The sequence below is a fragment of the Cebus imitator genome, unplaced genomic scaffold (assembly GCF_001604975.1).
Source record: "Cebus imitator isolate Cc_AM_T3 unplaced genomic scaffold, Cebus_imitator-1.0 Scaffold24, whole genome shotgun sequence".
NCBI lineage: Eukaryota > Metazoa > Chordata > Mammalia > Primates > Cebidae > Cebus > Cebus imitator.
In genome coordinates this window covers 12,804,163-12,817,768 of record NW_016107339.1, presented here as the reverse complement: position 1 = coordinate 12,817,768, position 13,606 = coordinate 12,804,163, and the positions used below count along the sequence as shown (strand labels likewise).

General features: G+C 54.5%; 1 protein-coding gene across 7 annotated transcripts in view; it reads left to right on the top strand.

Moving 5' to 3' along the window:
* The first annotated feature begins 1,488 nt into the window (after positions 1-1,488).
* Positions 1,489-13,606, top strand: part of SYNGAP1 (synaptic Ras GTPase activating protein 1) — a 33,678-nt gene continuing 21,560 nt past the window's right edge. For 5 of the 7 annotated variants that reach the window (XR_001823225.2, XR_001823224.2, XR_001823226.2 and 2 more), the window contains exons 1-3: positions 1,494-1,750; positions 4,962-5,083; positions 7,249-7,354. Coding sequence is in view for 4 of the 7 variants with exons in the window: in XM_037736279.1 (XP_037592207.1) it covers positions 1,684-1,750; positions 4,962-5,083; positions 7,249-7,354 (295 nt within the window). In the remaining 3 variants the exon portion in view is untranslated. Of the gene's footprint in view, positions 1,751-4,961; positions 5,084-7,248; positions 7,355-9,853; positions 13,507-13,606 lie in introns of those variants that run through there. The other 2 variants (XM_017522655.2, XM_037736280.1) reach the window with 2 other exon arrangements.

Below are 13,606 nucleotides of genomic sequence, written 5' to 3'. Positions count from 1 at the left end.
AAGGAGTGGGAGGGTCTGAGAAGGACCCTCCACCCCAACCTCTGGGGTGAAGAGAGCGCCCCCTGCCCTTTTAGTTGGGACAGAGATATGCTTGGGTTTGGGAATGAACCACGGTGATCTGAGAAGCCCGCTGTCCCTGGGTAGGGGAAGTGATTAGGGAGGCACGGGCATAGCAAGACAATGGCTAGGTGAGGAAAGATGCATTTTAAAAGAACAGAGCGACACCCTGTGCGTGGGGTAGAGGATGGTGAAAATGGGGCCTAGCCATCTTAATTGAAAACCCAAGGCTTGAGACAGACTGCTGAATCGAGGGAAGGAGAATGAGGGCTGCAGAATGGGGATAGTGCTGATGGTCCTTCTGTCCCCTCTTCCCTGCTTATTCCACTCCCCAGGATTGATCCACCTCTCAGCCTTGGGTCTCCTTTCCCCAACCCATCCCCCAAGGAGCCAGGACCTGCCCTACATAACATCCCTGGGGCCCAAGCGCATCCTGTGACCCAAAAATGGAGAGAGGGGCCAATGCGAGGCAGAGAGGTGGGAGGAGGCAGCAGAGAAAAAAGCTCTTGCCACTGCCCCTACCCAGTATTCCCCCTCCCTTCAAGGTCTGAGGTCATTGGTCTGGTGGTGGGGATGCCTCGGAGTTTCCCAGGCTGACGTCAGGGTTCTACCTCTCCGAGGTTCCAGGGCAGGGAAGAGGGGAGGGGAGGATCCCTGAGATCTCTGTCTTTGAGTTTGGAGTTTGTCTCTGAGTTGGATTTCAGTGGAGTCTTTCAGTGTTCGTGTGGAGATATTTCTTAGGATTGAGTTTCCTTTTTTTGTTTTGGGGGTTTCTATGTTTCAGGGTCTGTGGTCGCACTCTCTGATTCTTCTTCATGAATTTTGGGTCTCTGAATTGTCCAGCTCCTGACCAGCTGAGTGTCTCTCTCTGTCTCTCCTTAAGTCTGGAGTGTCTCTGTCTCTGAGATCTGAGTCTGGGGTCTCTCTCTAGGTCTGAGTTCTCTAAGCTCTAATTCTAGATCTGACTCTTTCTGAATCTGGGCTTCATCTTTTTCTGATGAGGTTGCAGGTCTTGGTCCCTGAAATCATCATCTCAGGGTCTGGAGTCTAAGATGTCTGTGGATATGGAGAACCCTTTTGAGACTGGATTCTCAGATTTTGATATTTGGCTTCTCTCTCTGGGGGATCTGGGGTCGTTTTTTTCCTCAAATCAGGAGTCTCTTTTCCTCTAGATTTTGGGCCTGTGTCTCAAATTAACCCACGGTGGGGGGTGGTGAAGTATCTCTCTCTGTGGGTCTAGGGTCTCTCCTTCTCAGGGTCTGGGGTCTGTATCTTTAGGACCTCCGGCTCTCTCTGGTGTGTTTTTGAGTTAGGGGTCTCTCTCTCTCACAGTCTGGGCCTCTTCGAGTAGGGGTGGGGGCTGCAGAGTCTCTCCCTCCTCCTCCTCCTCCTGCTCTCTTCGCTCTCGCTCGCTCCCCCGCCCCCCCTCTCTCTCGGCTGCCGCTGCTGCCGTTGGCTCTTATTCTCCTCCTCCTCCTCCTCTCTCCTCCTCTCTGCTTCTCTCTGCTCCTCTCTCCTCCTCTCTCCTCCTCCTCCTCCTCCACCTCCTCCTCCTTCTCCCCCTCTTTCTCCCCCTCTTTCTCTCTTCTTTCTCCCCCGTCCCCCCGCCCCCTCCCCCCAGGCCTGATGAGCAGGTCTCGCGCCTCCATCCATCGGGGGAGCATCCCCGCGATGTCCTATGCCCCCTTCAGAGGTACGGTGGCGGGGGGAGGGGGAGGGCCATATGGGGGGCAACAGGGGGAGGGGCAGGGGGCGGGGGAGAGTCGGGACCAAGGGAGGGGAGCGGCTGAAATGGAGGGAGAGGGGAGGACCGGGAAGGCAGGGGTGGGAGCAACCGGGAAGAAGGGATTGGAGGCCAGAGGGATAGGGGTAGATTAGAAACGGAGGGGCCAGGAAATGGGCCTTGAAAGGGGGCTGAAGGGAAAATGATGAAGGGGAAAGAAAGCGCCAGAAAGGGGTGGGAAGGTAGAAGGATTGGGTTGGGGAAAAAGCTGCAGAAATAATTTGGGGGTGGGAGCTGAGTGATGAGGAAAACATCAAGGAAATAGAGGGACAGAGTCTTGGGAGAGGGGCTAGGAGGGAGAAATGAAAACACAGGGGTGAAAAGAGAAGCCAAGAAGATGGGGGAGAATTTGGTGGGGGACTCAGAGTATGGTAAGGGGTGGAAAAAGAGAGGAGGATGGAGGGAGAGAAGGGGCCAGATGGAGAGAGAGGGAGGCAGTGGTGGTGGGGGGGGATGGAGGGTCCAGATGGAGGGAAGAGAGGAGAGAGATGGAATGGGATGGGGGAGGGGAGACCAGGGCAGGGGGAGGGCCAAATTATGTGTGCTTGGGGGGGAGGCAATACCAGTAAGATTAAGTGATGGGAGTAGGGGACAGGTTAGGATTCTGCCCCACACTCTGACCCTCATAAAGCCTCTTGACCAGTGAAATGTAACCTCTGGGGTCTTAATGCTGTCTTCACTTCATCACTTTTACCGCCTTCCCCCACCCCTCCAATCCTTATTTCCATTCCCCCTCCCTCCTCTGCTGTCCATCACCTATATCTTTCCCCCCATATGGTGTCCGTTCCTTATATGAGTCCCCCTTCTGTCCTTCCCCTATATCAGTCCCCTCTCTGGTGTCCATTGCCTTTCTCTATCTCTTTTCTATGTGGTAGTGCCCTTATATCTCTATCGCTTCTCTACTAGTCTGTCTTGACCCCTTGTCATAGCCCCCCCATTAGGTCTGCCTTATTTGCTCTGATACATGTCCAGTCGAGCCCTTCAGGTATATTTCCTTGCCCCTAGGCATTTACCATCATTTCTGCCTCTTTTTCTTTTATATCCATTCCTATTATATGTCCCCCAGGCCATTCTATATCTCCTTCCCCACTCCTTGTCAACACAAGTCTGTGCCTACCCACTTTCCCTTAATACCTCAACTCTTATTACCATTCTTTTCTTGTCATCTCTACTTATTGGGGTGTTGGAGATTTGGGGTACAAATACACAGGTTTTGATGGTTAGAATAAGGGTTCCCCATCTCAGCCCTTGCGGGATTTCTCATCCTAGTAAAATTTCCATCTTTCTTAGCCATGTTCCTCAGCCTCTTGCATCTGCCTCCCAGAATCATTCTTTACCAAGTCCAGACGGTATTTGTGTGTGTGTATGTGTGTGTGTGTGTTTCTAGAGTTGTTCCTAAGCTAAGTTCCCCGCTCCCAGGAGAAAGATGTCCTCTGAAGTCTAACCTGCCTCCTTTGGCTGCAGCCTGAACCAGTCCTTTCCCAAATTGCTGATGTGTATCGACAGATTTCTCCTCTGGGTGTACCAAGTGTCTAAGTGTGGTGGGCATGTTGCCTACAATGTCTGCAGTCTGAGGCTAGGTATCGGTGATCTCTGAACATTAGCTAGTCTCTGAGATGAGATAGAGTTTCAAAGTATTGTGATTTCTAGATGGTGGACATTCTGAGGGCTCATCGCTCACTGTGATCTGGAGGTTGCGTAAATTTGAGAGACATTTATAGACAGAAAAGGGCTGAATTTTCAAAACTCTCTTACTCAGGGCATTCTGTTGGAATAAAGCTCAAAGACCAGTTCTCCTGCAATATAATCATGGTTAGTTATCTCATAAAGGTGACAGAGTTTGATTTTTTTCCCCTCTAAAATCTCTCTGATACCTTAAGCCTAATTTCTATCTCTTTGATGTCACCAATGTGACATCTGTCTTACTTCAATAGGGCCTGTGTGGCATTGGGGTTTAAAGGAGAGGCAGTTTGCAGGAGAGGGGCATGGTAAAGAAGAACAGCAGAGCTGGGGAAGGAGGACCCTGGGGTCATCTCAGCCATGGGTGACACTTGGTCTACTATTCTCTCTTCTAAAAGTTTTGTTCCCATCTCCACCTGTCATCTTTGGAGGCCCCTCTATGCCACCAGGCCTGGATATTCCATTCTTTCCCCTGACCCCTTTCTTCCTCAGGCTCCTCACTGTGCCTTGGGAAGGCTCCTAACCTGTGGAGGGGCTTCCATCCTGTCCATTGAGACTAGGTGGGGTGCAGTGGTGGGGGCAGTGTTGACTCTCTGGGCACTGAATGGGGGAAGAAATCAATTTGGTCTCTACTCGTCCAAACAAAGGCATATTTCCCACCTTCTGCCCTGGCCCCTCCACAGCCAGATGCCGACAAAAGTCATCTTCTCCTTACCACCAGAAGAACCAGAACTTTCCCCAAAGGATGAACAGGGTTGAACTAGGGGAGGAGGGCACAGAGGAGGAAGGAGAGGTGGGAGGGGAGGCCCTCTCATGTCTCTGACTCTGTGAACAGGTAAGCTCCCCCACTTCCTCTCTTTTCTAGATATTTAGCCCTCAGAATCTCATGATCGCAATGTTCCTACACACACACACACACATACACACACACACACACACACACACCGTCCTTCTTTCACACAGCTGTGTGGCTTTCCTCATACTCTTTACAGAGGGTTGGTGCCACCTCCAAGTCCTTGTCTTCTGCAGCTATTTGGATGCTTTCCTTTACCCAGATATCTGACACCAACCTCTCTGTGTTTTTCTCCTGCCAATTCTGCAGCACCTCCATGTTATTTTTCTGAAGTAGATGGAGAGCTCTTTCATCTTTCTCTGCTCCAAAACATGTACCTTCTCTGTCATATAATTCCCATCCCTGAACCTCTGCATTTCTTCCCCCAAGTCTCCAGAGCCTTCTGTGATGTGATCCTCTCCTCTTTTCCCCATGTATAAACACTTGTCTTGTGTTCCTTTAGAGTTGCCAGGTACTTCACTTTCAACTGTGATCTCCTCAAGGCCGGTGGGGTCCCCTTTTTACTTTGTAGACTCTCTTCTTGCCATTTTAGGCCTCTGTGTCCAAATGCAGTCTCCCTTACTGTTTCTGTGTGTCTCTGTCCCCCAGATGTACGGGGACCCTCTATGCACCGAACCCAATACGTTCATTCTCCGTATGATCGTCCTGGTTGGAACCCTCGGTTCTGCATCATCTCGGGGAACCAGCTGCTCATGCTGGATGAGGACGAGGTGAGTGGGGTGGGAAGGTTGGGAAAGGGCATGTGGGAGAATGGGGAGAGTCCTCATTAGTGAAGGGGAGACAGACACAAAGAAGGCAGACAGGAAACATTTGCAAATGGCAGGAGGGTGGCCACTGAGACTTGGTTTGGAATGTGACAAGAGGGGTAGTCATTCTCTCACCTTGGCCAGGGGGTCTTTGAGGGTCATGAGCTGTGTTGGGGAGGAGATGTGGTTCTGAAGATTTGGGGGGTGGAGGGCTCCTGTTTTCACACTGTTCATATTGTAGGATAGGTTAGAATGGGGAAGGGGAACTGAAGGGTTTGGAGAAGGGGTGAAGAAAGGGAAAGCCCTCCCCACCAAAGCAATCCTCAGGACCCCTCTCCACTTTGCCCACTAAGCAAATCTCTCAGTTCTTTCTCCATCTGGGGGCAGAGTGCAGGGAGGAGAAATTGCAGGATCCAGAGAAAAGGCAGGAGACAGAGGAGGTTTTAGGTAGCTGGAGGGTACTGGGAGAGAAGACCGAGGACAGCGGATCTTGGCATGACGGGGGTGAAGACTGGGAGGGTGACTGAGATCAAGGTTTCAAGAGACACTGAGAGGGTTTCTGCAAGGCACTGGCTAGATATCAGGAAGGAATATAAGGGAGCGGAACTGGGAGTATGTGGAGTTATCTAAAGGGGTAGGAGTGGAGTAGGGGCAGGGACTAGCCAGAGTAAAGGAGATGAAATGGACAGAGAGGCCTCTTATGGGAGGTGGTGGCCAGGTGTGGAGATCTGAGAGCCAGAGGAGTGTGGGTTCTGATTTGGGAGCTGGGTCAGCAGGAGTGTCCATCAGAGGAAATAGAGGATGCAAACTGGAAGGGTGGCCCACAAGTGTGAGTCAGGGAATGGGGGTGATTTGGGGGACAAGTTTTAAAAAATGGTAGGGTAGCCTGGGAAACCAAATGTGGTGAGAGATGGGCCCTGAAAGCTGCTGGGAATGGTGTGGTGAGGAAGGGTTAGAATTTGAGTGAGGGCTAACTAGAGTGTCAACGGACCTGTCGGGGCAGTGAGAGTGTGGAGAGACGGCTGGGTAGACAGCTTCCAAGCTACAGAGTAAAGCAGAGGTGTTAAGGAGAGGATATGTCGACTTTGAAAGGAGAGGTGGCTTGGGGAGTCTAAGTTTTGGACACCACTGGGAGACATTTGAGGGGTTTGGAGTCTGTAGGAGACATAGGGGAAACTGGAACCACGAGTGGGAACTTACAGGTCTGAAGAGGGAAGACAATGGATGGGGTAATGAAGGAATGACTGAGGTAGGGACAGATTGAAGGGACCAGTGGCCAGCAAGCTGAGGGGCAACAGGAACGGCCAGTCTGGAGTAGGAAGGGCATGTGTGTGGGAGGGGAGTAGATGGAATTGGGAAAAGGAGCAGCCTGAACAGACACAGGGAGTTGGAATTGGATGGGTTGTGGAACTGGGGCTGGGGATAGTGAGGAGTCTGTTCTTGTGGCTCCTGGTAGAGATGGAAGAGACCAGAGGGGCGGAGATGTATGTTGGTAGGGATGGAGATGGATGGGGGAGTGGGGTGTGAAGCTTAGGGAAAGGTGATGGTGGAGGGGAAGAAGGGAACTGAGAGATGTTGGACCGGGTGATGGAAGGAGATGAAAGGTGGGGGAAGGTGACCAGGCCCTCTGGGGGGAGGGGAGGTTGGGTCCCAGTCTGGCCGCAAGCCGGGCCGTGGGAGGGAGACAAGCTGTGGATCCTGATTATAAATGCAGCTTCTGCTACCCCCGTGACAGGCTCGGAGGGAGAGAAGGGGGTAAGGGAGGTGGGAGGTTGGGAGGAAAGCAGGGAGAATGGAGGAACTGAAGGTCAAGGGAAACCTGGATTCAGGAAGTAGCTAACTTCTGAGGAGTTGCAGAAGAGCTGTGTAGGGCTTGGGAGAATTCTCAGGAAGGTGTTTCAAGATAAATGGAGGGAGAAAAGAGGGTGGGACGGGAAGGAATGAGAGAGAGAGAGAGACTGGGGGAGAGAAGGGAGAGATCCACTCACCAGCTGTGGTGGGCCGGGGTAGAAGGTGGGCAGGCTTGGGGAAGAGAGGCCCGCCCTTCCTGGGAGGGGGCGGAGAGGGGGTAGAGGGAGGGGAGGGGCGGCGTGGGTCAGGGAGGTCTGACACACCCCCACCTCCCTTAGATACACCCCCTACTGATCCGGGACCGGAGGAGCGAGTCCAGTCGCAACAAACTGCTGAGACGTACAGTCTCCGTGCCAGTGGAGGGGCGGCCCCACGGCGAGCATGGTACGGCGGCCGAACAGGCTCTCGTGCCCCGGACAGGCGCGGGGAGAGGGCTGAAGGTGGACCGGACTGAGGGGGGGGTGGGGGCGTCGGGGAGCTGCGGGAGCTGCGGGAGCTGGCCGGGGGCGGGAGGAGGCGGAGACAAACTCTCGTTTCCCGAGGGGAGACGGCGCCCTCCTTTGGAAGGTGGAGCGCGACTGGGGCTGTGGGTGAGAACCCTGTGGGTCCTCGCTCGGATTCGCTCCCTTTCTCCTCTCCAGCGGCGAAGTTTGACTATTTTCCTGGTGCTTGTAAAAATAGTCTCCTTAGATCTTTAGCTTCCAGTCCGTGTGTTCCTGCCCCTGCCCCTCCCTGCCCATGGTCTGGGATGTTGGAGAGAGTGACCTAGTTCCTGCCCTCCCCACAGACCTCTGCCCCACCCCTACGCTCCTGATTCTTCCTCCGGACCTTCAGGCCTTAAGGTCCCCTTTTCTTGCCCCCTTTTTTCTCCTCTTATCAACTGCTTCTATTTTCTGCAATTGTATCACCCCCTTTTTCTTTCCCCCCTGATTTCTCTTATTTTCTGTACCCCTCTTGATTACCCCGTCCCTCCCCTTTGCTCCTGGTGAAAGTCCATCAGACTCCCATCTCATCTCCTTTCTGTCTGTAGAGCTCTCTGCTCGGTCTGTCTCTCCAACTCTCTCCCTCTCTCCATCTGTCTCTTCCCCTCCCTCTCCCTTTCTGCCCCCCCAACCCCCTCTTTAGTCATTTAAAAAAAGATTTTTGTCTTCCTGAGAAGTTCGCTTAAAAGGTTTCCATGGGAACAGTGAGGGGAGATGAAGGCAGAGAACAGAGATCTGCAGCCAAGGTGCAGAGAGACGCCCTCAGCCCCCGGAAACCCCCTCGTCACTGCCCCTTTCCACTACATTTCCCTTCTAGGACCCAGCGATCCAGGTTCCCCATTCCTCCAATCCCCCAGGTGACCCCTTTTCCCCACCAGCGCCCCCCCCTCAAGAATTCAGGCTACCAGTTTCTTTCCCTTAGAGAGCCAGTGACCTGTCCCCATCCTTTGGCTCCTTCCAGCCTTCTGATAGTTCCAGGCCATACTAGCCTTGTGGGCAGGTTTTGGGACCTTGGGTGGGGGTGGGTGGGTGGTCAGGGATGTGTGTCATTGTCATGGAAACCCCATACCATGGGGGTGTGTGGGTAGCACATCTCTGTGAGGCAAAGCCAGGTGGTGGTGGAGTGTATACAGAGAATGTGTGTGATGTCTGTCACATCTGTGTGTATTATGTATATGTGTGTATGTCATGTTCATGTCTGGGGAAGATGTGTGTGTTTGTGTGCACTTGTGTATACCTGCGTTTCCAGGCCAGAATGGTCACATGCTCACAGAGCATGTTTCTCATGTGTCCTGTGGTTGGCAGATCTGCCCACTTATTCCCCATCTTTCTCCTTATCCTGAGTCCTCGGGGTCTAGGGGTCTCTGGCGGGGGTCTCCCGTGTGTTTTGAGTGGGGACATCAAGTGTGTTTGGAGTTGAGGTGGCATGTGGAAGTTGCTGTATTGGGGTTCAGTACGGGCTGGGAGGGGGTCCAGGGACACATGTATTTGGGGGAAGGGCTTAGTGAAAGTTGATAGATGCTGAACGTTTAGGGTCTTCAGGGAGACATGGAATGTGTAAAGGGCGTGGAGGATGTGCAGTGGACATACGGGTCGTTGGGACCTTGGGGACTTGGCGATGCAAAGGTGTTTGCTGAGGCTGTGGACTCTCCAGCCCGGGAGAGGTCGCCGGACCTTTGAGGGGCATTGGAAACCAGGGCTCCTCCTCTGCTGGGTGGAGCCGCGAACCCTCGTTCTCTCCGCGGTTTTGTGTGTGTGTGGGGGGGGTCCTGCTCAGGAGGGGATGGTGGGTGGCCTGGTTTGTTTTGGGGGTCCCCTTGCCCCCCTCCCCCGTCTCTCTCGCGCTGTCTCCGGGCGACGGGGCTCGTGACAGAGGCGGCCACGGCAGCAGCGGTCGCCTAGCAACGGCGGCGGGGCCCGGGCAACGGCGGCAGCGGCGGGAGCGGCGGCGGAGGGAGCCGTTCCCGCGGCCGTCACCGCGCGGCCGTCCCGGCCGTCCCGGGCCCCGCCGCCGCCCACACCGCGCCGGGCGGCGCGAGCCGGGCCGTACCGCCCCCTCTCCCTCCGCACCCCGCCCTTCCCCCGCGCAGGGGCGGGGCCCCTCCCCCACCGGGGACACCCCCGACCCCCCCCGGGGGGCGGTGCGAGGTAAGGGCGGGGCCGGGTGGACTAGGAGCGCGCGTGGTGGGGGGGGCCGCCGCGCGCATGGGGCGGGGGCGCGCGTGTGCGTGGGCGCGGGGAGGGGGGTGGGGAAGCCGCGGTGGCGGCGGCGGCGGCGGCAGCTGCTCCCTCCGCATGTTCTCGCTGCATCTTCCGAGTGGGGGGAGTTATGGTAACTGGAGGGGGGCAGCGGAGGTCGGGGAGGGGGTGTCGGGGACTGGCCTGGTGCGGGCAGGGTCTCGGGCACGCGGGGGCGGCCGATGTGTGTGGGATCTTGGAGACCCTGGTGGAAGGGGCAGCCCGTGTGGCCGCGTGTGTGTTCGTGCTCATACTCGTGTCTCCTGTGTGTCGGTGCCATGTGCACACGGGGGCCCGGTTCCTCGTGCACACATGTGCAGTCAGCCTTGTGCAGGTGTGTCCTGTCTTATCCTGACTCTGCCTGTTTCCTGCCTAGGGGGCTCTTGGGCCAGCCACGGGCTTGTGGGGCAGTTCGCCGCCATGCTGGTCCATGTCACCTCTGACCCTGAGCATGCATATCCCTGGCTGGGGCTCACCTCCTGTCCGCCTTCTGTGTGTGGGAATGTGTGGCCCTATGAGCAGGATTTTCTGTGTTCCTGGTGGCAGGTGTGTGTCTTTGCATGTGTGTTCCAGCACTGGCCTGAGTATCTGTGCCAATCCCAGCATGGGTGTCCAGGGCGTGTCTGGATGTGGGTGATGTGTTGAGGGGAGTAAGTGTGTGAATGTGTTCCTTGGAATCCTACTGTGTACGAAACACCTTTGGGCTGGGCAGGTGTGAGCCCTGCTTGGTCAGGAAGTAGGGAGAGAAAAGCTCAGAAAGGGAAGAAATGGAGTAAAGAGGAAAAGTAGGGAGGAGATAGGAGAGAAGGAAGGAGAGAGGCTTGAAGAAGAGAGCAGAGAGCAGGCCAGGAAGAATAGCTGGAGAATGGGAATGTGGGAGAGAGCCGAGCCAGACTTAGAAGAGAGAACAGGGTGATAAGAGCCTAAGATGGGGAACTGGATGGAAATGGTGGGAGAAGAAGGGGCCTGGGAACTGGGGAGGCAGTGGAGAGGAGAGAGTCAGGCCTTCTGATAAAGTGATCTCTGAAAGAAGAAAGGGAGAAAGATGGGAGAAGGCATTGGATTCTTGTAGGCCCTGTAGGATCAGGCTTGGTTGGATCAGGGGAGGCCACTCAGGCATATAGGCTGGCTCACAGTGAGGCCTGTCATGGCAGGGACCGTCATGAGAGGTTCATATTCCCAGCACAGAGCTCTGTCTCCTATTTCTCTGCTCTGTGTCCAACCCTGTTCTTCACCCTTCTCTGGCAACCTCCCTCCCCTGGCCTCCCTTGAGAGCTGCCAGTTGGGTGTGTAGAGGAAGAAAGGCCAAAGGGAAGGTTAGGGATTTGGGGGATTGGAGGGCAGGGGGAGATTCTGTGGGTGATGGCAAGATTAGAGATGTCGGAGGGGCAGGAGACCAATCCCTTGCTGCGTGTGTGTGAGTGCCATTGTGTGTGTACACAGGGTGTGTACATGTGTGGGTGTATGCACAATGCCTGTGTTACGGGTTTGTGTAGGTGGCTGTTATGTGTGTGCATGCGTGTATACATCATGCAGGCATGGGACATGGAGACCCAGAATCACAGTGTATGCTTTTCAGGTTTGCTGTGTGTGTGTGTACACAGGTGTGTGTTGTTTTCTCTGTACATGTCACTGCATGCAGCACTAATAACAGGATGTTCTGGGTTTCTGTCACTCTGCCCCCCTTTTCTGCGTGTTTCTGCTATTCTTTTCCTGTGGCAACAAAAGTCTTTAATAAGTATATGTGTAAGTGGCCTCTGTGTACCTGTGACTTATGAGTGAGTTCATGGATCTTAGTTCTTGGTAATATGTGTAAGGTTACGTTACTTCCAAGAACCAAGCAAGCCAATTAGCAAATTTGTTCTTCTGTTAATGCTTTAGTTCCAAAGCAGAATTTCAATGCATTTAAAGTTAGACTTTATGCCTTTATTAGATGAGCTTGCACGTAAAAATCATGGCTGAGCTCATTTCAGTTCCCTGAAATGAGAGTGAGGCAGCCATACCTGAGAAATGCAGAAAAATGTTACTAGGGAAAGATATCCTGAACCGTTGGATGCATTGCTTAGTGTGTAACAGAAGGATAATTAACACATTTGCTCCTGGTTTTTCTTTACTCTGGTGGCAATCTCAGATGCCTGTGTTAGAGTGAGGGAAGGGCTGGGGGAGGAAAGGGGGTTGTCCCGAAACAGAGTGGATATGGTTGTACTTTTCACATGAATGAAAGGATGTTTGTGCTTCTGAGATATGGGGATACCTTTCTGTGGTCGGGATCATGGTGTACTCAAGCATGTATTTCAGGGGTTAAACTGGAATTCCCCTGCATGGGGCCATGTGTGTCTTAGGGTTATAGGTCCATTTCTGTAGTGTGCTGTCCACGTGATTGCCCAAGAGACTTGGGCCACAAAATCCACACCAACAGCTCTCATGTGGGCAACTGGGTTCAAGTATGTACTCCCTTGTTGCAGTGCTCACATATGTTGAAGCATGTATCCTGTGGGGTGTGTGGGCCTCGGGGTCTCAGAATGTGGATCCGTGCTATGCCCGTGCTCACAATTGTCTGTATGTCTCAAAAGCACATAGATCCCCACTTATTTTTTGTATTGTGGTTCTCATATACACGTACCTCCCCAGCTCAGTGTATGTTTCTGTACTATACACCTATTCCTGAGGGAGTGATAGGGTTCTCTTGTCATGGGGTCCACATTTTTGTATACAAACCTCCTAATACCTGGGTTTTACAGGTAAAGGGAAGCTGGGGACTGATTCTAGGGCAGTTTGCAGGGAATTTGCAATTCTGGAAGCAGACAGTGAAAATTAATTGTGGCCCTCCCTTGTTCTGTTCTGGAACCTAGAGGGTTAACAGGCAGCTCTTCCGGTCCACCCCCCTCCTTCCAGCCTGTAGCTTCTTGTTGCCGTGGAGATGGTGGCCCCGCCCCTGATGCAGCACCTGCCCCCCCATTGGCTGCAGTGGTGACTGTGGGGCTGAGGGGGGAGCCCAGGCCTGGGCAGCCATTCTGGAGCTGGAGCCGGAGCTTGGCATCCCCCCACTTACATTCTCTTCCAGCCCCTCGGCCCCTCTAAATTCCCTTGCAGCCGAGCCTCAGCTTCCTTTTTCAGAGCTTGCCATCCCTCTAGGCTCTTGGCAGGCTGAGCTGCATCCGCATTCACCTCCCCTCCTCCTCCTCTCCCTATCCTTACTTGGGAGTCCCCAGAACCCCTCACTGCCCATTCTTCCTGCTCCCTGCCCACTCCCCTGCATTCTTTGCTTTTCCCCTCCCCCCTTTCCTTCTGAGCCCCTGCCACTGCAGTGCACGTGGAACCAGCTCCTTCTCCCCTCCCCCCAACCTGCCCCTTCCCTGGATTTTCTGTCCCCCGGCTTCTTCCCCTGCTACTCCTCACAGATCTCTTCCAAGACCTCCCCCTCCAGTCCAGGGAGGGGGTCATGGGAGGCAGCCCTGGCCCTCCAGACAGACAGGGGTTCCAGGAGGTGGGGGGCAGGTGTAAGATGTGCCCAGCCGGGGAAAGAGAAAAGCCTGTCTATGGGCAATGACCTTTAACCCATCTTTGCCCCCAGCTAGCCCCATCTGGAGTGGCTGGGCCCCAGGGACCTAGCCTCTTTGGATCTTTGGTGTCCTTCATTACTGGGGTTGTACTGACCCTCTCAGCTATGCCCCCCTGCTGAACTGCCAGCCCCAGTCATGGGCCTAAGGCCTCCCACCCCGTCCCCCTCAGGGGGCTCCTGCTCAGGTTCCTTGCCCCCTCCTTCCCGCTGCCAGCCTCTCCGCCGTCGCTGCTCTTCCTGCTGCTTTCCGGGGGGTAGGTGAGGCCGGAGCTGAGGGGCAGAGGGAGGTGGGGGCATGCACTGGGGTCAGGGGCGGGAACCTGGGTTAACAGCTTCCCTCCTGGCCTCCTCTCC